General features: G+C 44.4%; 2 protein-coding genes across 3 annotated transcripts in view; both read right to left on the bottom strand.

Annotated features, from left to right (window-relative positions):
* Positions 1–22,374, bottom strand: part of Gnal (G protein subunit alpha L) — a 139,043-nt gene that overhangs the window by 11,771 nt on the left and 104,898 nt on the right. For both annotated transcript variants that reach the window (XM_021214247.1, XM_029546903.1), the window contains exons 6-9: positions 4,689–4,743; positions 3,384–3,457; positions 2,563–2,621; positions 2,089–2,209 (exon numbers count right to left, since the gene is read on the bottom strand). In XM_021214247.1, coding sequence (XP_021069906.1) covers positions 2,089–2,209; positions 2,563–2,621; positions 3,384–3,457; positions 4,689–4,743 — 309 coding nt within the window. The remainder of the gene's footprint in view (positions 1–2,088; positions 2,210–2,562; positions 2,622–3,383; positions 3,458–4,688; positions 4,744–22,374) is intronic.
* Chmp1b (charged multivesicular body protein 1B) lies at positions 7,939–10,394 on the bottom strand. Its single transcript, XM_021214252.2, has one exon. It carries the CDS (start codon positions 10,255–10,257, stop codon positions 9,658–9,660), a length of 600 nt encoding a protein of 199 aa, XP_021069911.1. The 5' UTR covers positions 10,258–10,394; the 3' UTR covers positions 7,939–9,657.

Below are 22,374 nucleotides of genomic sequence, written 5' to 3'. Positions count from 1 at the left end.
CTAGAATCATTGCTAGTCACCATGTGGGTCCAGGGAATCTTCCAGAGTCCTCTGGAAGAGCAGCTAGTGCTCTTCATTACAATGCGATCTCATACAAATATTATTCAAGGTCAACTTTTATTTTCCTTACTCTTTAGTGATTTTTTTCCTTAATAATTTATGAGAATCTTGTTTTTAGATGCATGAATCTGCAGTAGAGTGTGTGTTGAACATTCCCTTCTGACATAATCACTTCTGCCCCCTTGAGAGTCTCTGAATATCAAATATAATGGCTTTGAGAGTCCATCTAGTTATCAGTGAACATTCCAAATTGGGTTCTTCTTTTTAATAATTTATTTTATTATTTTAATGGATGATTTACCTGCATGTGTGTCTACGTACCACATGTGTGCCTGGTACCCTTGGATTTCCTGGAACTACAGTTGCAGATGGTTGTGAACTGCCATGTGGATGGTGAGACTTGACCCTGCATCCTCTGGAAGAGCATCTAGTGCACTGAACCTCTGAGTCAACTCTCCATCCCCCACCCCAAATTAGGTTCTTAAAACAAACCAACCAGGCATGGTGGCACATTCCTGAAATCTGAGTAACTCAGGAGGCTGAGGCTAGAGGACTGAGAGGTTAGAGCCAGCCTGGATAATCTGTCAAAACAGCAAACAACACTAAGTTTCAGTTCCAGATATAACCTGAGACTTTTAGAACAGATTGAATTCATCCTAACCAAGCACCCATAAGAGCCCCGTCAGAGAATACTCCATGCATGGTAAGTATGTCTTATCAGATGGGATGAATGACTTATTGAAGCTTAGGATCTGTGATGGTTTGTATATGCTCAGCTCAGGGAGTGGCACTATTAGGAAGTGTGGCCCTGTTGGAGTATGTGTGTCTCTGTGGGTATGGGCTATAAGACCCTCACCCTAGCTGCCTGGAAGTCAGTGTTCTGCTAGCAGCCTTCAGATGAAGATGTATAACTCTCAGTTCCTCCTGCACCATGCCTGTCTGGACTCTGCCGTGATCCCACCTTGATGATAATGGACTGAACCTCTGAACCTGCAAGCCAGGCCCAATTAAATGTTGTCCTTATAAGAGTTGCCTTGAAGGGGTGGAGAGATGGATCAGTGATTAAGAGTACTTACTGCTCTTCTGAAGGTCCTGAGTTCAAATCCTAGCACTCATATGGTGGCTCACAACCATCCATAATGAGATCTGATGCCCTTTTCTGGTGTGTCTGAAGACAGCTACAGTGTACAATAATAAATAAATCTTTGGGCAGGAGAGAGCGGGGCAGAGTGAGCAGAGGTCCTGAATTTAATTCCCAGCAACCATATGATGGCTCACAACCATCTGTACAGCTACTGTGTACTCATATAAATAAAATAAATAAATCTTTAAAAAAGTTGTCTTGGTCATGGTGTCTGTTCACAGCAGTAAAACCCTAAGACAGGATTTATAAGTGTGTGTGTGTGTGTGTGTGTGTATGTGTGTGTGCGCGCGCGCGTGCACATGCGTGTGAGGGAATCCGTGGAAGCCAGAGGCTGATGTCCAGTTATTTTCCCAAAACATTCTCTATTTAGTTTTGAGACAGGGTCTCTTCCTTAAAGTGTTTGCCATTTTGGCTAGGGTGGTTGGCCAGGGAGCCCCAGAAATCTGCTTGTCTCTGCCTCCTTGTTTTTGGGTTATGGGTGCTCATGGACATGTTCGATGGTTTTTGTTTTGTTTTTGTTTTTTGTTTTGTTTTGTTTTGTTTTGGGGTGCTGGGGATCCAAATTCAAGTCCTCATGCTTGCATAAGCATACAATTTACTATACAATTTATTCAGTGAACTGTCTCCTCTGCTTCACTTTTTGTTTGTTTGTTTGTTTGTTTATGAGGTCTAGCTATGTAGCCCAGGCTGGCCTTGAACTCTGATCCCTTTGATTTAGCCTTCCTAAGGTTTCAGGTGGACGCTGATGTACTTGGCTAAAGTGGGTATTATTATTATTATTATTATTTTACAACAACAATAGCAACAGCACCATCGGTGATCTTCAGGAGATATTTTTAACTCAAGGTGTATGATCCAGTGTTGAGTCTGAATTTGTTCATTACCTGTTATTCCAGATGCTTTCAAACAGGTCCAGCGATTCCCGCAGTCTGTTGGTGTTGTTGTCCTCCCGGATCACCATGTTGTAGCTACTGCAGGCCGCCACATAAATGATCGCGGTGACATCTGCGGTGGGGCGAAGAGGGAAAGGGAAGCATTTAGACAGACAATGTCAGTTGCTCTGAGGTTATGACTGCTCAGGTCCCAGACACTGTCATTTGGGGATTGCATCTAGAATGTCTCAGAGACAGGCTGTATGCTTAGCTGGGCAGTGCTGCACTTGACTGGGGGGGGGGGGTCCACCCAAAAAGATAACGGGAAATGTGGGATGCTTACATTCTCTATGAGATTCATGTGTAAGGAGAACATGGTTATTTATAACTCATATTCACACATAGTTGGATTAGAGTTTGTCTGACTAAAACATGGCTAGACACAGGGGTGGGAGCCAGGGAGAGGCCACAGAGCATGCGAATCACCATTAAAACACTGGATCCATTTTCTTCTCTCATCTCTCTGGCCTCCAACGTCAAACATGCTGTGGAAGAGAAACAGAGAGACAATAGTTATCCAGGGAAACTGAGGCCAAGGGCACATGTTTTCATGCTTCTCCTTTATTGTCAGTACGGTCATCTGCTAATGATGCACACCTCCTGTGTCTCAGCTACAAGTCACGCTGCCTCTCCCAGCTTCTGCTTGTTCTCTTTAACTCTGCGTTGTGGTTGTAGGAATCAAAACTATGGTAGAAAAAGCAGCTGAGATGGTGCCTAAGGATAGATAGTAGGTGCCTCATAGCTCCAGTGCTTTCTCGTTTAGACTACATCTTGTACCAAATGCGTGCTAGGTCTGTGTTGGGGCAGATCCTTCTGATCAGCTTCAGAAGGCTGTTTGCCCTGGGGGAAGTGGGCGGGGCTTCCTCCTGACCCAGCCCTCCCAGCAGCAGGCGCTTCTGTCAAGTTGAGGAAGGAAGTCTCTATCACCTTGCCTCGGGCAGATGACACTGCTCTCTCTCTCCCTGTGGCTCTCCAGTTGTTTGGCTCAAGTGCCCACACACGGTTTATGCTGGGTTTCTTGAAGCTCATCAGGTGGGCACGCCCTCCAGACCACGCCCCCTTTCCTGGACCCATGTCTCCCAGGGTGTGAGTTTCTCCATGACCTTGCTGGAGTCCAGCTTCACACAGCCTGCCCCTGGATCTCAATCCCAAGGCCTTGCGGCTCCTATTCTGCCCAGAGGCTGGCACCAGGCTGGGCCTCCCACCCCCGATCGCTGCCATGACCACTCTCTTAGCAATATACTCACTGAAAGTTCACTTTGTCCACCTGGAATCTTGTCTCAAAGATTCCTGATGTCAGCACTCTGCATCTGAGCAGGTCCTGGGGCAAGAGGAGAGAAGTAAGGTATGCTCAGGCATAAGTGTGGTGACTGAGAAATGACAATGTTTATCATTGAAAAAAAAAAAAAAGAGAGAGAGTAATTAAACGCAGACTCTGGAAGATGAGCGTTGACCGTGCTGTTTTATAACTGTATCATCACCCCTGCATAGGTCACTTTTGAGGGTCTCTTAATGCTAGAGAGCCTGGGTTACACTGTAGGATATATTTTTCTTAGCATGCATCAACTATAGAGTATGCTATGTGCATACATGTATAGAATTTATTCTGAGCATATTCCTCTATGACTCTTTCTTTCCCTCCTACCAATGCCATTTCCCCCTTCCAAACTGTCCCTTGTAGTTTCATGGTGAACATGGGTGAAGGGTTATTTACAGGAGTAGAGAAAAATGTCTCTACCTGAAATCACTGACTTCCCCAGAAATCTCATGATCCTCACACTGAAGGATTGCTTTGAGCTCTTCGAGTCCACCATAGGGACAAAGACCGCAGAGAGGAAAGAGAAACTTTCATCTCCAGGGGACATGGAGGAGAGAGGGCCTCCAGGTAGTTCAGGGCTTAGGCCTCCGGGATTGCTAATGTCCGACGCGAATTAGGAAGGCTAGTTTGAGTGAACACCCATCTATCTTAGTTGTGGTCCACTAGCTCATTTTTCTCCTATTGCTTTCTTTCCTTTCCCTTCCTTTCTCCTGTCTGGCTCAAGCCAAGGGACATACTTGTGGCATACTTGGATATGTGCTATGGTACTTGGGGCTCAAGCCTAGGGTTAAAAGCAGAATGGACCCAGTGTACAAAACAGGGAACCATCTCAGTGATGGTTCTTGGAAGCCTGGGAATCACATATTCCTAGTTCGCATGGGATCTTCCTTCCATGCCAGCAAGGACCAGACTGGGCTTCAGTGAGGACAGGCCTAGGTGCTGATACATATCTGTCCCAAGGGGAGGCCAATGCCTGCATTCCGTGTGACTTTGCTGGTCTGCCCTTTCACCTGTTTTCCTTTCTCCTCCCTCTTCCCCAGTCCTGGAAGATTTGTTAGCTGGTGGCTGCACAAGATGGGGAATGAGGGCTCAGAACTTGGTGGTAGGACCAACACGAGGGGCAGCTTGGCTATGTGCAAGCAGCAGTGATCATGAGTATGTTTTCCCCTGCATCTTCTAAGTTGTCATTGAATGCTCGTGGCAGTCTATCTCAGAAGCTCTTCTTTCACTTTACCTGGTCTGTGGGCGTGTAGTCAACCAGACTGACACTGTCAATCCTTTCCAGGAAGCTGCAAGGGAAGCCAATACAAGATCAGAAGCTGCAAGGGAAGCCAATACAAGGTCAGACCTGTTCTCTGGTCAAGTGATCCCAGGGCCAGGGCTACATTTGCAAAGTGACAGTGAGGACAGGCCTAGGTGCTGATACATATCTGTCCCAAGGAGAGGCCAACACCTGCATTCTTCGTGACTTTGCTAGTCTGCCCTTTCACCTGTTTTCCTTTCTCCTCCCTCTTCCCCAGTCCTGGAAGGTTTGTTAGCTGGTGGCTGCTCTCAAACCGAGAGGGGGAATGGCTAGACATTTCCAAGGCCAAACTAGTAGAAAAAGGAGCTGTAATGTTACTACAAAACAGAAAGCAACAAGGTTCCCTGTAAGAACCCAAAACAGTATGTGCACAAGTCTTGAGTGTGCATGAGTTTGACTGTACGTTCATTTATGCTTGCCTGTGTGTGTGAGAATATGAGTGTATGGATGAGGGGATGTCCGTGTGAGTAATGGTGTGAGGGTGTGGAAGGATGAGTGTTGCAAGTGTGAAGGAGTATCTGCAGAGTTCATCAGTACACATTTAGTGGCAACTCTCAGTGTAAGTCAGTTCAAGGGCAGGATGACCAGACCTGGGTAGGGTGTGGCAGGTGAATCAGCATGGCTACCATTTTTCAAGCATCTTTCCGGCTCCTAGGTAGGAAGCCACCTCCTCCTCTCAGAAGTCAGAGCCTGTTTCAGACAGCACCCTTTGTCTCCACCAGGCCTGGCTTTCCAGGCCCTGGGAGGGACCCAGAGTGCAGGTCTTTGTTTTGTGGACTCTGGAGTCCCCAACACTTAGTGCAGCGTCCAGTCTTCAGGAAAACATCTGTGGAAGGAACACATTCACTTCTCCTTCAACTGAGAGGGGCAATGAGCAGGGCCCTGACAAGAAGGGTTGGATGCTAAAGATGAAACATGAAGCTGAAGGCTAGAGTCAGAGTCAGCTGAGGAAGCAACCAATTTAAAACAGGGTGCACACAGGGTGGAGGCAGGTGGGTGAATATAATATACTTGGATGATAATTAGTGCACGTAGAAAGGGTGAGAGATGGCTGACAGAGAGTACATATGAGGTTCTGGAGGGATGTAATTCAACAGTGCCTTCCAGAGGAAGTGGTGGGAGGGAAGTGGTAGGAACCTTCCTGAAGCCTGTTCAGCTTGTGAGACTGAGATGCCAAGCAGAGAGGCAAAGGAGGTAAAGACGCCTCCGTCTTCCCCACTCTCCTTCCAAGGCGCTTTCCAAAATCCTGTGCAGTTCTGACCCTTGGCCTAGTTCCAAGCAACCCACAGAAGTACTTTATCAAGTTGGGGCTTGTAACTAATGGGCCAGAGGTTTATAGAAAGTTTTTTCTTTTCCCCCAGAATTGTAACATTCACCTTTATTGGGATGCGACTTATGAAGCAGAAAACCCTGGGTGGGACATGTAAGATTGTCCCTTTGTAGTTCAGAATGCTATAGAGAGCTGCAAAACCAGAAAAAAACTTCAACGATTTCAAACAAACAAACAAACAAACAAACAAACCAATAAACTTGTGTTGTTGGATACTAAGGGAGAATGAGCTGTAGGTTTTTAATCTGTTACTGGGGGGGGGCGATGGTAAAGAAATTCCAAGTTCAAGGTTTGCTTGATCTACAAAGTGGGTTAAAGACCAGCTTGGAAAATTAGTGAGATTCTGTCTCAAAATTAAAATCGAGGGGAAAAAGAATGAGGATATAGCTCCGGAGTTCATAAGTCATGTCATGCTCAGGAAGTCTGGTCAAAACTCCAGTCTATAAAACAAGCAACGCCTCCCCTCCCCACCCCACCCTTGGCTTTGCTATTTTCCAGTATTTCCTGGTATAGCTGAAGGTGTGTATGTTTGCAGCAGTGTTTTTAACTAGAGTAATTCAAAAGTCTGTGGCTATGAAGATGCTCAAGAAGAGGGTAGAAGCTGGGACCAGGATAGTCATGGACAGGTTGTTAGATATCTTTTGTAATGAGACTGCTGAACCTAAGGAAAAGCTCCTTGTCATCAATCCACATTTTAAATAACTTCTTTGTGGAAAGGAAAGAGAGAGAACAAGCTGTGAATGTTAAGGAAAGCAAGGTTTCCTCTAAATCATACTTACCTGTGAGACATAAAAGTACTAATGAATAAAAATATCCATGTGCTCAGAGGGTACCAGGACTCTGGCCTGAGCTCGCCCGTTGTACTGGTCTTACCTGTTTGCCTGTGGTCATCAGGGAACACTTGGGTACTGCCACAACACCATGCAAGGCATGGGTCTGAGACATTGCTGGCAGCCTACTGTATGACCAGATTCTGTCTGGTTCCGCTCCCTACGAGCCTGACAATGTAACTGCAGAAAATGAACTAGGGGAAACTGGCCAGACAGCTTACTAGACTATGCAGTGGAATGAAGGAAGAAGAGGAAAACAGAGAAATAAGCCCACTCACCAGTTTGCGTAATGTCTCTTGCTTTGTAGGTAGTTTTGAGCTATGTTTTAACAACAAACACCCCCAGGAGAATGTTGTTATATACTGCAGGGAAATCCTTCACTAATGATTACATACAGTCTGGGTTAATAAGGTCACCAGTGTTTCCTTGCCTCTGTTCCCCCAAATCAAAGGCAGTAGGAAGAACAATTTGGTTAGACTACTCTCTGATAACACACAACCGGGCCCTGCACTAAAATTAGTATAAGAAAGTTGAGTTTGCCCATCAGTCTGTTTTTTCTTCCCACTAATCCTAAAACTCAGTTTAGAAAAAAAAATTGTGTCCAAGAAGAAACATTCAGGTTAAGAACACCAAGGCTCCCAGGGATATAGAAAAAAATGCCACGCTACCCAGATAAGAATCCAGGACTGAGGACAACTTTTGAACCAAGTCTAAGTCTGAGTACTTCTTTCTCAAATATCTTTAAGAGTCACCCTCCCCATGCCTTTTGTAGTGCTGGGAATCTAGCCCAGGGTCTCATGGATGCAGCTTTCATTCTCTGTTTCTATGCTGAGACCCACACTCACATGTAGTAATATGCCATTTAAAAATATGTTTACCCAGCTTTCACGATTTAAAATTCAAAACTGCATCCGTTCCAAAAGCGAGGAAATAATCCATGGGCCTGCAGTGCTTTTGAAAATAACGTTTATGACTCATATAAATGTACATTCACATAATATGAAATGAATACATTTTAAGAAAGTTTTAAGCATATATAGCATTCTTTAATCTCATAAAATATAATCTGGTGGAAATGCTTGCAGTATAAAATTTACCGAGGAGTGAACACCGAGTTATGTTTTAAAGCTGTACTTAACCAAGGTTTTCCAGGATAAAAGATTAAGACATATGTTCTATTCATCATACGCCCGAGTTAGCGTAACTGTGTATATGAGAGGTCACGTGTCTGCTAAGGGAACTTTGAGAGAGGACACTGGGTAGTTAGAAGTGTCCCACAGAGGAGACAAGAAAAAACTATGTATATATGTGTGCACATGTGCTCACCCACACACACTCCTTAACTGTGAGAGCCAGTACTCATCTGTGTACACTTTGTTCATTAAACACTCGTTCACCTGGAAAACCGTACAACTCACATAATAATGAATTTTTCAGAGTTTTACAGAGGCTCTATGTTGTCTGAAACACTGGAATTCTCTTAACAGAAAAACAAAACAAAACTCAGAAAAAGGGGAAATTAAATAAAACAAACTTTTTAAGTATTTAACTTAGGTTAATATATGTGCCAAGCAAACACAAGCTGTTCTCTGTGTTTTGAGGACAGAAGAAAGTGGGAGTTGCTTTGCTTTACACCAGAGGCTATAAAGGAAGGCAGTTACTTTCAGCCTCTCTCTCTCCTTCTAATCCCAGCTCATTGCTTCATTCTAAACTTCTAGCTGGCTAAATGTACATTTAAGTTGTGTACATCTATAGCATTAAGTTATGCTTTTAGAGGTTTTAAGAGTTGTTGCTTTAAGGCAAAATAATTCATACAAATAGAACTTAAAAATGCTGTTCTAATTTTATTTATATTTTTGGTTATTAAATAAAAAACAAAACCTGTAATTACACAGTCCCAGGGCTTTGCCGGACCAAATCAGCAGTTCTTTGGCAATGTTTGGCATGTAATAGGACTGTTGTGTTGACGAACATTATTTTGATCAGAGGTCTATTAAGGGTTGACTTTCACTCGAAAATAACTAGAGATTATCTTAATTAGAAATTATCTTAAGTTTAAGTCTTAAGAACTCTTGGTAAATAGAATATAAACAAAATTTTTTTAACTTTTCCTGATAATGAATGAAGTTACTTGGCATTTTTTCCCAGTTACACAAACTCCATTATTACATGAACTAACAGAATGTAAAGAGTATTTTGCAATAATCTCTAAGATAACTTTAATATAAGTTATGAGAATAAATTAATAGTCAATTGCAGACGTTCTTTGACGGCAAAAACAAAGAAAAACAGATGATACACAGAAAGAGTATTTCCCACCGAAGTTGAACAAAGTGTTTACATACTTGTTGCTAAACTAAGTACCCATTCCTTCTCCTTTCATTTTTATGCCCCGCTTGCCAGTCTCTGTACCATCAATCACACTAAAAACAACTTCAATCTGATAATTCTAAGTAAAAACGGAATACACGAGGGCTAGAGTTCTGTTGATTTTTTTTTCTAGATTAATGTAGAGCAAATGAACCAGTTCTGTTAAAAGGCAGCTATAAAAATACACATCATAATAAGCTATAAAGAGCTTTAAAATCCAGTTAGAAGTGGAGAAAAACTGGAATTTCTTAGCGTTATCTGGAGAAGGCTGTAGGTTCTTAGAAGACCGTTCGGCATTCTGGCACAATTCTGGGACATCTCTCTCAAACACAGAGAGCACGTCAAAAGGAACTCTCGGACGGTTCGGCCGTCAGACTTGATCCCGAAGGCGGGCCAGTCTCTGGGACAGTTCGTCTTGCTCAGCCGAAGCCACGCTCGTTCCCACGGAACCGGTCTGGCCCTGAGGCAGCTCCATGTTGAGATCGAGGCCCGCCTCATCTGCCATTTCCTGGAGCAGCATATCCACTTGGTTCTGGGGAGTGGTCAGCGTCGTCGTGCTGCTCATCGTGTCTTCCATTTGCTGCGTCTGGACGTCCAGGGTCTCGAACTGGTGTTCGAATTTGTCCATCAGAGCGGAGATCTTTTCCAGATTCATACTTTTCAACGTCGCGTCCATCGACTTAACCACACCCGCCATGGACTTGGTCACTTTGCCCATCGTCACTGCCGTCTGGACTCGGGCAGCCACCGCATCCACTCGTGCACTCATTCTCAAGAAGTTCACCCCTTGATTCTTCTGGCGGATGGCATTTTCGGCGTGTATCCTCGCAACTTCCATGTTGCCCTTCTGAATGGCCTTTTTAATTTTGGCCTTTTCGGCCTTTTCTTCCTTGTCGCATTTTTTGGCACTCCGGTTCAGTTCTTTGGCCGCGAACTTCAGGTTGAACAGATGTTTCTCCATGTTGGACATGGTCGGGCGGCTTCGGCGGGGTGGGCGCGGGCGAAGCAGCAGGGACACCGGCGCCAGGAGGTCCGCTCCCGGCCGGCGCTCCTTTGTTTTGGTCTCACTTCCTGTATCTACGGCGTGTGGCGCAGGCAGTGACGTCAAACTCTGCGCCGGGGCGAATTGATGAGAGGGCGGGGCCGGAGGGCGGGGCCCGTGTGATGGACAGCGCCGGGCCCCGCCCTCCTAGGCGCCGGCTTCTCAACTACCCTGCGGCTCTCCCTCTTAGTTTCTAAAACTGCTAAACTAGGAACGAATTCCCAAAACCAGCGCCCACAGGCACTTTTGTTTGGGAGTGTAGCTACCGAAGAAGACGGAATGTGTCCAGACTTGCATGTAAAAAATATCCAGGCTCCAAACTTGGCCAGCTAGGGGTGTTCGGGCGCTGCGCTAAATGCTACAAAGTAGTTAGTCTCCCCCTCCCCAATCCCAGCTTTCTTTATGCATAAGGGTAACCTTCGCTTTCTCAGGTTACCCGAATCCATCCCCGAAGACAAAAGCTGTCCAGGATCTGCGTCTCGGTCTTTGCTTGCAATCTGTGCAGGAGCTCAGATACCTCCTTCCTGATCTAACCCCTTGCCCTGGCTGGTTGCTCAGTGTACAGGAGAGCTGGCTGGCATTTGCCATCCCAAACCCTCCTGTTTCTGAGCGACGAAAAGACCCATCTTTTGCTGGTACGGATTTATCTGTCTAGTGTTTTATAAATATCCACGCTCACGCTGAATTCTGACAGGTTAGCTGCCATTTTAGGTGGTGCAGGAGCGAATGGCGAGGTGCAGAGACCCACACGCTGGCACCCATCAAGCCTGTCACTGCCTGTTAGGTGTATAAAAAGAAATGTAGGCTTTCCATGGCAGCAATGTGTGCTGTAGCTTTCCTTTACAAACATTCCTCCCACGCGGCACTAACAAGAGAGCAGAAGGCCCACTGCCCTCATGAGTTAGCAGAAGATACGGAGTAAGTGAGCAAATTCTGTTTAGAGGTTATTTTAGTCCAGGGCCCTGCATCACTCACGTGATAGCTTGTCAATAACTTAAAGTGTGCCTGTGCTACAGGCATTTCCTTAGAACAAAGCTTATTTCTTTTCTTTTCTTTCTTTCTTTCTTTCTTTTCTTTCTTTCTTTCTTTCTTTTCTTTCTTTCTTTCTTTCTTTCTTTCTTTCTTTCTTTCTTTCTTTCTTTCTTTCTTTTCTTTCTTTTTCGAGACAGGGTTTCTCTGTATAGCCCTGGCTTTCCTGGAACTCACTTTGTAGACCAGGCTGGCCTCGAACTCAGAAATCTGCCTGCCTCTGCCTCCCGAGTGCTGGGATTAAAGGCGAGCGCCACCACACCCAGCTACAAAGCTTATTTCTATCATTGTTGTCTGAGACAGGATACGCAGGCTACCCTCCTCTATAGGGCAGATTTTGTTCCTGTGCCCATCAAACCAGACTGCATAATGGAAATTGTTCAAGATTCCTATCACCTGACCAAAGTAGAGCTGGGCAGGGGTGGGGGGAGTCACAAGGGACTCCTTCCTCATGCTTGCACCTACTGAGGTCCCCCCACCCCCGTTGAGCTTTCCAAGTCCCCCTCCTGTGGTCAGCTGGATTCTGTAAGGTTGCCTTGCCATAGCACAGGACATAAGCCTGGTTCACATCCGTTATGACATTAACTACCAGATCCTAGGGAGGGTTACTCTGCTGTCCCACGATGCAAGTGGGTGCAGGCAGTGTAGGCAGTGTGTCTAAGAAAGTTTTATGGACCGGGAGTGTGTCTGAGGAGTTGGGACATTATCCTACACCGTAAGCTCAGCTCCCGTCCCCAGCAAAGCTCTTCCTCCAAGGGAAGCTTTCCTATAAATGTCATATATAAAGGGATCAAAGTGAGAACAGAAGGTGTACTGAGCTTCTCCGATTACCCTCAGCCTGCTAGCTCCTCCCCTTTAGGTCCCTGACCTTTCTTGAAGTTCCTTGTCGAGGATCCCTAGCTCCCTCTGCCCCTCTTACACTCTTTCCCTTTCTCTTTCCTTTTTTCTTTTCCATGGCTATGGTGATGGAGCCTAGGGCTTCGTGAATACTAGACAAACACTCTACACTGAGCTATGTCCTAGCCAATAGCTTTCTTCACAATAAATTCTAATTAGGTGGGATGGTCTGGAATACAATCATGGCAAACTCTGACAGGTGGAGCTAATGACTACCACTACTTATTAAATGTGTAACTGCTAGGCATTGCTCAGCACTTTCCATAAATAAGCTCATGTTATCCTCACACAGGAGTTGGGAGACTATTAATAGCTCCAGTTTTCAGGCGAGGAAACCTAGGCATAGGGAGCTAGGTAACTCAGCAGAGACCATAGCTCTGGTTAAGGGTTGACATCAGATTCCCTGGATATCCCAGAAGCAGTAACAGATCAATTTAATGTAAATAACTTAACAAGAACAAAGACATCTCCAGGCTGAGGCTGTAGAACAGTTACAACAATGCTTGCCTATCATCCATAAAGTTCTAGCTTTGATCCCCAGCACCACAAAACAAAACGAAACAACTAGGTGGGGGTGGTGCCCACCTATAATGCCAACACCTGGAAGGCCAAGGCTGGAAGATACAAAGTTTCGGGCTAACCTGAGCTGCTCAATGAGACTCAGTCTCAAAAACCCAAACACAAGAGTAACAAAATAAATGGTCATTGCTTATCCTAGATATATAAATTGACTGAGCAGTGCTCACCCCCCAGAAGTCTGAGGAGTGGAACCAATTGCAAGGTTGATGTAGTGGGTGGAACAGGCACTAAAAGTTGCTGCACTCAGTGAACCACAGTTGGCCCACTTCCCAGTGTGGGTGGAGTCCAGGAACCACGTACCCAGAGATAGAAGCTTGGCACAGGAAGAGAAGGCCGAATCTGTCCTTGGCAGGTGCTCTCCTCTCCCTGAGTACCCTAGGTCTGGCTTCTTCTCTTCCATGGATAACCCCTAACCCAACATGAACTACAGCGAAAAACTCCTAGGCACACACTTGTGCAGCAAGTTTTTATTCTGTTGCGGAGACTGTCACATAGCTGGCTCCTTGGCAGTAGCTAATTTGTAAGATAAGACCACTTGGCAAATCTCTGAGGCTCACTTCTGTCCTCATCCTTATTTACATACACCACTGTCCACCAGGTGTCAGAGTCTCAGGAGTTATCTCTGAGGATGCTCTTATCTACTTCTGCGTCTGCATCCAGCAACCCATTCTTTACATTCCACTCGAGGCGGTGGTCTTCACCGTCTGCATAGACTGGCATGTGTCCTTTCCTGTATATCTAGCTGGGCACACGGGGGGGGGCATTAAAAATATAATGCATGCCTTCTTATGAAGATTGGTAAGGTTGTGCTGGAATCTTCTAGTCTATGCCTGTCTTCCACAAATATTTACTGATTCCATGTTGCAGTTTGGGTTAGTGTAACAGAGATTTAATTGCTTTTCAGTAATTGACATGTTGGTCCGTGTCTGTATTGCACACATATTTACTGAGCTCCAGGCTTGACAAACACCACAGGGGACAATGATAGTTGGCAAACCTGAGCAGTTCGTGATATCTTCTTAAGTAGAATGTCTTATTTTCCCTAGAGTTTCTTTTCATGGAAGGGCTCAGGGGTTGCTAGCCAGGCGTTTTCAATGAACTTGGTGAGGGAGGCAGAAGTGTGGCCATTTCTCTCTGGGAAACATCAGGAAGAGCTCAGGGAAGTGTTGTAAAGAAATAAATGAATCTTAGGGTCCAGCTAGTAATGGGGATAGAGTTCTCTGTGGTGTTACTTAGCACGAGCAAAGTCCAGGGGAAAAAAAAGATTTCCCCCTTCCCCCAACCTACACCAATGTGCCAAAGCTTCATTCATCAGTAAGTCACAGTACGTGGAGAAAGTAGGTTTGCAGAAGTGATTAGGGCTTGGAAAAAAAAAACTGAAAACTAATTGAATTTCTGTTACATTAACCCAAACTGAAAAAAATTTCAGTTCATTTACGAGAACTGAAATAAGGAAACAGCGCCAACAGTTTTTCATCGGCTTGGAAGATTCCTGTTCTGTTCTTTGTGTTAGCAGCCCAGGACTGTATCTATTACAGCTTCACTTCCCAGAAGCTCCCATGTGCTGTAAAACTTCCCAGGATTCTGAGAAGTCAGTGCATAATTCTGGAGGGAAATGGGCATCTTCTCTTTATCTTCAAATTCTCCATGGGTGCTTAAGCCAACAGTGGAGTGACAGTATTTAATTTAAAAATAAAAAAAATAGAAAAGAACAAAGTCTGTGACAAACATGCACAGGCTTCTCTTGTCTTCATTCCGTAACAGCCCAGTGTAACCCCTCACAAAGCACTTATGCCACACGGACAGCACAACTCATCTGGGGATACATACAGCGGGATGTATACATGTTCTGTGCAAAAACTTCTGTCATTTTATAACTACAGAAGGAACTTCAGTAGCCACAGAGTTTGACATTTGTGGAACCCAGAACCAGCAGCCCGAGCTTACAAAGGGAAAGCCACATCTGTTCAGGTTGCACCAGAGTGGGAAATGTTAATACCTTGTTGTCAATGTTAACTTCATACTAGTTGCTTAAGAGATCTGAAACATGATTAAATATGTTCAGCTGAGAACAATACAAAGTTACCTTTTTTGGCAAAATGATCTCTCAGGTCTTTTCTATCTTAGAAGATATATTTAGCCCTTGCTCACCCTTCTTACTAGAAAGTCACAGCAAAGCAGTTTTTTCCTTAGCAGTTACTGCATATGAGAGGCAGCCAGATTAGGGATCTTACGTTATTATTCCCAGAAATTATTCCAAGTATTAAGCTTTTATTAATATCAATTAGGATGTGATACCAGGGCACCCATAGGAATAGTGGGGTCCATAAACAAATGAAAACTATGTTTAGATTCCATGATATCATTTTACTATCATAATGGAATAATACTTATTTCTCAGATGTTAACCACAGATATGAGGGAGTCCAGTTATTATGTGATCAATGGAATTTTCTATAATAAAGTTCTTTCTTTCCCCAATTTTCATTAGTTATTTTATTTATTTATATTTCTAATGTTATTCCCCTTCCCAGTTTCCCCTACACAAGCCCCCTGTCCCCTCTTCCCTCCCCCTGCCGCTATGAGGGTGCTCCCCCACCTGCCCATCCACTCCTACCTCAGTGGCCTAGCATTCCCCTAGCCTGGGTCACTGAGTCTCCACAGGACCATGGGGCTCCCCTCCCAGTGATGCCCAATAAGGCAATCCTCTGCTACATATACAGCTAGAGCCATGCGTCCCCCCCACGTGTACTCTTTGGTTGGTGGTTTAATTCCTGGGAGCGTTGGGGGGTCTGGTTGGTTGATATTGTTGTTCTTCCTATGGAGTTGCAAACCCCTTCAGCTCCTACAGTCCTTGCCCTAACTTCCCCATTGGGGTCCCCATGCTCAGTTCAATGTTGGACTGTGTATGTCCGCATGAGGTTCCCAGGACCCAAGAGGGAGGACTTTAGCCAAAATACCCAACAAAGGGGAGATAGAACCTGTAGAGACCATATCCAGTGGATAGGCATGGCACCCAGTTGAGGGATGGGGCCACCCACACACCTCAAAAGTATTAGTTCAGAATTCTTCCTGTCAAAAGGAAATGCAGGGACAAAGAGTGGAGCAGAAACTGAAGGAAAGGTCGTCCAGAGACTGCCCCACCTAGGGATCCATCCCATCTGCTGACACCAAACCCAGATGCTATTGCTGATGCCAAGAAGTGTTTACCAACAGGAACCAGGTATAGCTGTCCCCTGAGAGGCTCTGACAGAGCCGGACCAATACAGATGCAGGTGTACACAGCCAAATTATTTTTTTTCTAATAACTGGTACTTGTATCAGTCTAGGGAACCCCTCTTTCAGAATGTTTTCTTCAATGTGAAATTTTCAAAGAGCAGCTAGCTTCCTTACATTCTAAAATCTTTTCTAAATGCTTTAATTGCATTACTGGAAGGAGGGAAAGTACTTACATAAGGGTATCATTACAGCTTTCCATTGTCCCTGAGGCAGTAAATACTTCTATTGTAAAGGAGGCCTTGTAGCCTAACCTCATTCTTTTTTATTTTGTGGTACTAAGGGATTAGATCCTTCACTATTCATGCTAAGTTCAGTCCCTACCACTTAGCTACACCTACCCCTCCCCCATAACCCAGAAGGCCTCATTCTTTTTATTCCTGAATAATATATCATTCTAAGGACATAGAGTAAGTTTTTTAATCATTCACCAGTTGATGAACACTGGAGTTGTTCTACTTTTGAAAGACCGTGAATGATGCTGTAAGCAGACATTGTGCCTTTTACTAGGTTAGAGTTATTGGGACATTGCTTTTGTATATATGGACATGGTAGAATAAGAAAGTGTGTATGGAAGTCTACCTGTGTTACAAATAGCCATTCAGTTAAAAATGTATAGACTGCCTGTGATGTGGTAGATCACATTCTGGGCTATTGGCGAGACAGCAGGACAACAGTAGCCAGACTCAATTTGTATTAAAAGATAAGTTAAAATGGAGAACAACAAAATGGGAGGGAGATGGGAGAGGGGTTTAGGCAGAGTTGGAGGGGTAGTGGGGGAATAGATAGGACCATGATACGTTGTATACATGTATGAAAATATCAAAGGATAAAAAAATATTGTTACACCCAGTAATTTCAAGTGAGGCATTAACACACCTAGGTGATAGTCTACCTGTGTGGAAAAGAACTTAGGGAACTTAGATATAGTCATCCATCTCTTCATTATGCAAACGGGATGGAGTATCTGCACACCACAGCAGCTCCTGCTAACGAGAGGCGATTGTGCAACTGGATGGAGAACAGTTGCAAACCCTAGGGAGAGATGTTGTACGGGATTCCTTGCCAGCATCTTTTACACATTTCAAGACATGCTTTCATTGTGGGAACTACATTTTGAATCATTTTTGCCTTTTTGTGATTTCCTCTTTTGTTGTTGTTGTTGTTGTTGAATGGTGGTCTAGTTACTTTTCATTGCTGTGACTAACACCTCTGGCCAGAGCATCTTGAGGAGGGAAGGGTTTATTTCATGGGATAGCTTCCAGCCCATCATGAAGGAGGCCAGGCCAGGAACCTAAGGCAGGAACCTGGAGGCAGTAACTCAAGCAGAGACATTGGATGACTGCTCATTATTAGCTTGTGCCTCATGGCTCACAGGACACATGTCTGCTCAGGTGTAACACCATCCACAGTAATCTGGGTCTCCCCATATCTATTCATCAGTAAAGAAAATGCCCCACAGATTTGCCTAGAGGCCAGTGTGATGTGCCTATAGGCATAGTTGATGCTCCCCCTTTGCAAATGATTCTAGGTTGCGTCAAGCTGGGGGAAAGCTCATCATCATGGATGGATAAAATGATGATAAAGTAAACACAACTGTTGTGGGTCTCACAATGATTGACCAGTGCAGAGAGTGAGGATTTTGTTAGTGTTTGCTCAGTGGTCGGTTGCTTCCTTCGAAGGTCCTCATAGTATGATCACCATGAAATTCCAGCAATGCAAAGCAAATGGCAGAAAGCACTAGAAACTTGTGATCTGCTGGGAAGGGGCCTAGACCAAGGGACCCATACTGTCCTGTCATTTCGCCTTTTATACAAAGTGCATATCATATAGAGGGACAAATGAGAAACCACTGGAGTTCTTCATGCAAAGGAGTCATTATTTATAAAACATTTTTTTAAAAAACACAAAATCATGTGCAGTAACCCATCTCAAATAATTCTTTTCTGTGGGCTGGGGCGATGACACAGAAGGTAAAAGCTTTGCCAGGCAAATGTGAGGACCGAGTTTTGGTCTTTAGAACAGATAGACAGCCTGGCAGCACAGTGTGCCCACCTAGGGATTGCACTCAGAGATGGAGAAGGCTTGGAAGCTCTTGGACTTGCTAGCCTGGTATACACAGTGGGGGAAAGAAAAGAGGCCTTGTCTCAAACAAGGTGGAAGGCACGAACTGACAACCAAGGCTTGTCCTCTGACACATTTCCAGCAGGAACTAGGGAACTAGGGAACCTGTAAGCATGCCCACACTTATGCATATAAACGTGAACACACTTCTACACGTTGCACATAGACCCACACAAAGCTAAAAAATATTAAAGTAGTTAATTTTTTTTTGGTATGCTATAAGGCAGATATTTCTAAACAATGATGGAAGAAATGATGGACTGGGGAGGTGGAGTTGAGAGCCTGCTGCTCAGGTCTCTATTCATTTGTATTCTCTCCACCACGCTGTCGTCTCCCACAGAGAGAGAGAGAGAGAGAGAGAGAGAGAGAGAGAGAGAGAGAGAGAGAGAGAGAGACAACTGCCCATAAGCAGGTTCTAGTTCTAGTTTTTCAGATCCAGAAAATAAATCTGAAAATAGATGTGTCTAACAATGAAGTTGAAAAGAATAGCTGAGAATAATAAGTTTATCCACTTTGGTGACGGTTATATTTTTATAATGGTATAGTGTAACATGTATCTTCTAAATCCTATTTTCTCTAATTTTAAAATTATCCACAAAAGACCAGTTTCGCAGTTGACATTACGTAAGTGCCAACGATTTCTAGATTATTCTAAAAGTTTAGGATTTCCAGGGCTTAGCAGTGAGCCATACAGTGGAAGTCAGAATCAGAGATGGCAGATGGGACTGGGGAAACTGCTGGCTGTTGAGGAAAAGACAGACCTGGGACTGTAGGACAAGAGTTTCCTGGCTCTTCACCCTGAGCATCCTTTCTTCCTTTTCTTTGGTATTCTAAGAGTCTTCCCCAGCTAATCGTTGAAATGGATGCGCTCCTAAATGTGCTCCTGTGTTGGTACAAAGCAGAGGAGCCCACACTGGGTGGTGTTGCAAGTTACATTAAGTGAAGTCTGACTTTATAGAGATCTTCCAAAGACTCAATTTTCTCTCTCCTAAAATAGCTGTTTCCATGGTTACTTAATCACCTATTATGAGGCCTTAGAGGAAATGGATTGGGGGGGGGGAATAATTCAGTAGTCTGTGTTTAAATTTTCATAGCAGGAACTAGGGAACTTGGAATAAAATACAATCTCTGGTGATTCGCAGTTTGCTTGGTGTTAAAAAGACATTTGTACCAGAGTGGCGAGTTTCAAACCCAGTGGGAATGCAGAATCCCGCTCTCTCCAGCCTCAGCTATGCATGCATAGGTTCTGGAAGAGGTAGTTCCTGCTCAAGGGACATAGAAGTGGCTGCAGACTTAGATGAGTGAGTTCCAGTAACTGGCTAGTGGGGCACATTTGAGGTGGCCCAGGCTGGACCCTATCTCTTCACTCCATCTGGAATTTGCTCTGCAAAGGGAAAGGTGGAGGAGATGAAAATAGGAAGAAATACACTCAAGAGTAGCCAATGTACCTATTATCCAAAGAGAAAGCAACTGCTGGTGGTGGTGGTGGGGGCTTCCCCAAAGTGCAGCTGATTTAACACCAGCTCAAAGGCAGGTTTGGAGAAATCCTACCTTTTCTAGAAGCAGCCTGAGGAAATTTCAACTCTGTGTGTCTTAGCAGCCTCTAAGTATTTCCCTTGCCAGTGTGGTGCACTTCAGGGGTACCTTCCTCTGTTCATGTATCAGCTTCCAGGGTGCTTCTGGGGCACACTCTGCTGACTGGCTGAGTATGACGACGCAGGCCTTGCACACACATGTGCACATCTCTACTATGTCATTATGGAGCACTGACAAACGGAGGGCTGAAGGTGGGGGCTGCAGTCTGCGGTCACCAAGCCTTCATGGCCACTGCCCTGCACACATCCAGCCCCAAATTACCACATACCTGACACTTTTTAAAAACATAGTTTAAAAAATATTTTACTTATTATCTTTTTAATCTCATGGCACTGGTGTTTTGTAGGCATGTCTGTCTGTGTGACAGTGTCAGATTTTGGAGTTACAGACAGTTGTGAGCTGCCACGTGGAAGAGCAGTCAGATATCTTAACCACTGAGCCATCTCTCCAGCCCCCCAACATTTTTTCTGCCTTGTATTTCTCCATCCTCTTGTCATCTTTCTTTTCGAGATGTATATGTGTATATGTAATTATGTAACACACACACACACATATGTATAATGTCACCGCTTTGAAATATAGAATTCAGTGGCTTTAGTATATTTACAAGGTTGTATGGCCAGCACACTAGCCAACTGCAAAACATTCTTTCTGATGGGTAATCATCATTGTCAACTTGACCGTATCCAGAATCACCTAGGAGATTGGTGAGCCACACTTCTGGGTATTACTAGAGAGAATTAACCCTTTTAGGGTGATGATGCACCCTAAAAGTAGGTAATACTAACAACCCCAGGCTGAGGTCTGTGCAGAACAGAATGGAAAAAGGAGAAAGTCAATAAATAGAAAACTGGAGTTATTCTCTCTGCTCCTTGCCTGATGTGAGGTGAGTGTGCTGCTCCACTATGCCCTGCTGGCCATGATGACTGAACCCCTTGAAACCATGATCCAAAAGAAATCCTTTTTTTCCTTTAAGTTGTTTCTGTCAGGGATTTTATCATAGCAATACAAAAGTTACCCATGTATACATCATCCTAAGAGAGTCCCGTTACCCTGAGTAGTCTCCCCTCATCCCCAGTACCACCCACCTTTACGGATTTGTCATTCATGGGCATTCTATACACACGGACCATTTATTTGTGATCCTTTGTGTTTGGCTTCCACCACTTAGCTTGTTGTCTCTCAGGTCTGTCCATTTCCTACCCGTGCATTAGTACTGCCTTTCTCTCCTCTTGCTCAACACATTTCATGGCAAGGACATTGCACATCTACCTGTTGATGAGCATTTGGGTTGCTTCTGATTTTGGCTATTATGGGCAAGGTTGCCATGAGCACTCGTTTGTATAGATGTATGTTTGTACTTCTCTTGGGCATATATCTAAGAGTGAATAGCTGGGAACCAAGCCTTTTATGAACTGGTAAGATTCTCAAGATATCACTTTCCTCCCTGGGTACTGAAAATTAAACATGGGGCCTCCCTCATTCATGCTAGGCAACCACTGAGCTAAAGCCAGAGCCCTCATTACAGTTTTGTTTTGAGCTAGACTTTCATCAAGCTGACCAAGTTGTCCTCAGGTTCATGCTGTAGCCCTGCAAAGGCCTTGGACTTGCTATCTTCTTGTCTCTACCTCATGAGTGGCTGGGATTGTAAGCTGGCACCACTAGGCTTGGCTTCTTAGGTCTCAGTGGGCCACTCAGTCTCCTAAGTCCCTAACAGAATTTCAGTATTACTAAGGAACTCTTCTCTAGATGGTTCTGAGAATTATGCATAGAAAGATGACTTTTAAGTAGACATTGGAGTTCAGAGTGCAGAACTGCCGAGTGGCATAGCACCGTGACTCAGAGTCACCCAAGACATTAGTCAGATCTTTTCCTAGCAATTTAGATGAGGGGGGGGGGGAAGAAAAGAAAGAAAAGAAACTACGTCAAGATCCTGGGGATTGGCAAGAGTAAGCTGCAGCTTGTGAGAACTAGGGTGTGGTCTGAACTTTCGAAGGAGTCAAGGGTCAGTGTCTCCAATCAGAGGCACATTGAACTGAAGGCTCTTGCCTTGTTAATTCAGTTACAATCTTATGTTGCATATGAAACTCCAGTATTCTCTGGACTGAGTATATGATGGTAGACTCTAAGACTGTATAGAGTGGAATGATTCTCTTTCCCAGTCTCCACAGATGTTGGAACATGGCACAATGCATTTCCCAGCATTTGTAGTGATGCTGGTCTGAGCCACACCCTTGGCTGACAGCCAGATAAAAGAACAGCACACGAATCATATGCAGCCCATCCTTCTTGATAAGGCAAGGGAATGACTGTGTTATCAGTGCAGTGTTTCCCATACTAGACTTTCTACTGTGAGTTCAGAGTAGGCTCCTCCTACTTGTGCAAAAAAAAAAAAAAAAAGAGCAGATTAAAGCCCTCTTGATTATGTCAAGCCTTGGCTCAGGTTAAGTCTCAGTGTTTACCTTGTCTCTTTTTAAAAATAAAATATTTTTTGTGTGTATGTATATGAATCTCTTTGTATGTGTATGTGTGGGTGTCTGCTGA

The sequence above is a fragment of the Mus pahari genome, chromosome 15 (genome assembly GCF_900095145.1).
Source record: "Mus pahari chromosome 15, PAHARI_EIJ_v1.1, whole genome shotgun sequence".
In the NCBI taxonomy this organism is placed as follows: Eukaryota; Metazoa; Chordata; class Mammalia; order Rodentia; family Muridae; genus Mus; species Mus pahari.
This window is presented reverse-complemented; position numbering and strand designations above follow the sequence as displayed.

Bases quoted from the DNA above. Each gene is read 5' to 3' on its own strand.
- Chmp1b (XM_021214252.2), bottom strand. From the start codon at position 10,257: ATGTCCAACATGGAGAAACATCTGTTCAACCTGAAGTTCGCGGCCAAA.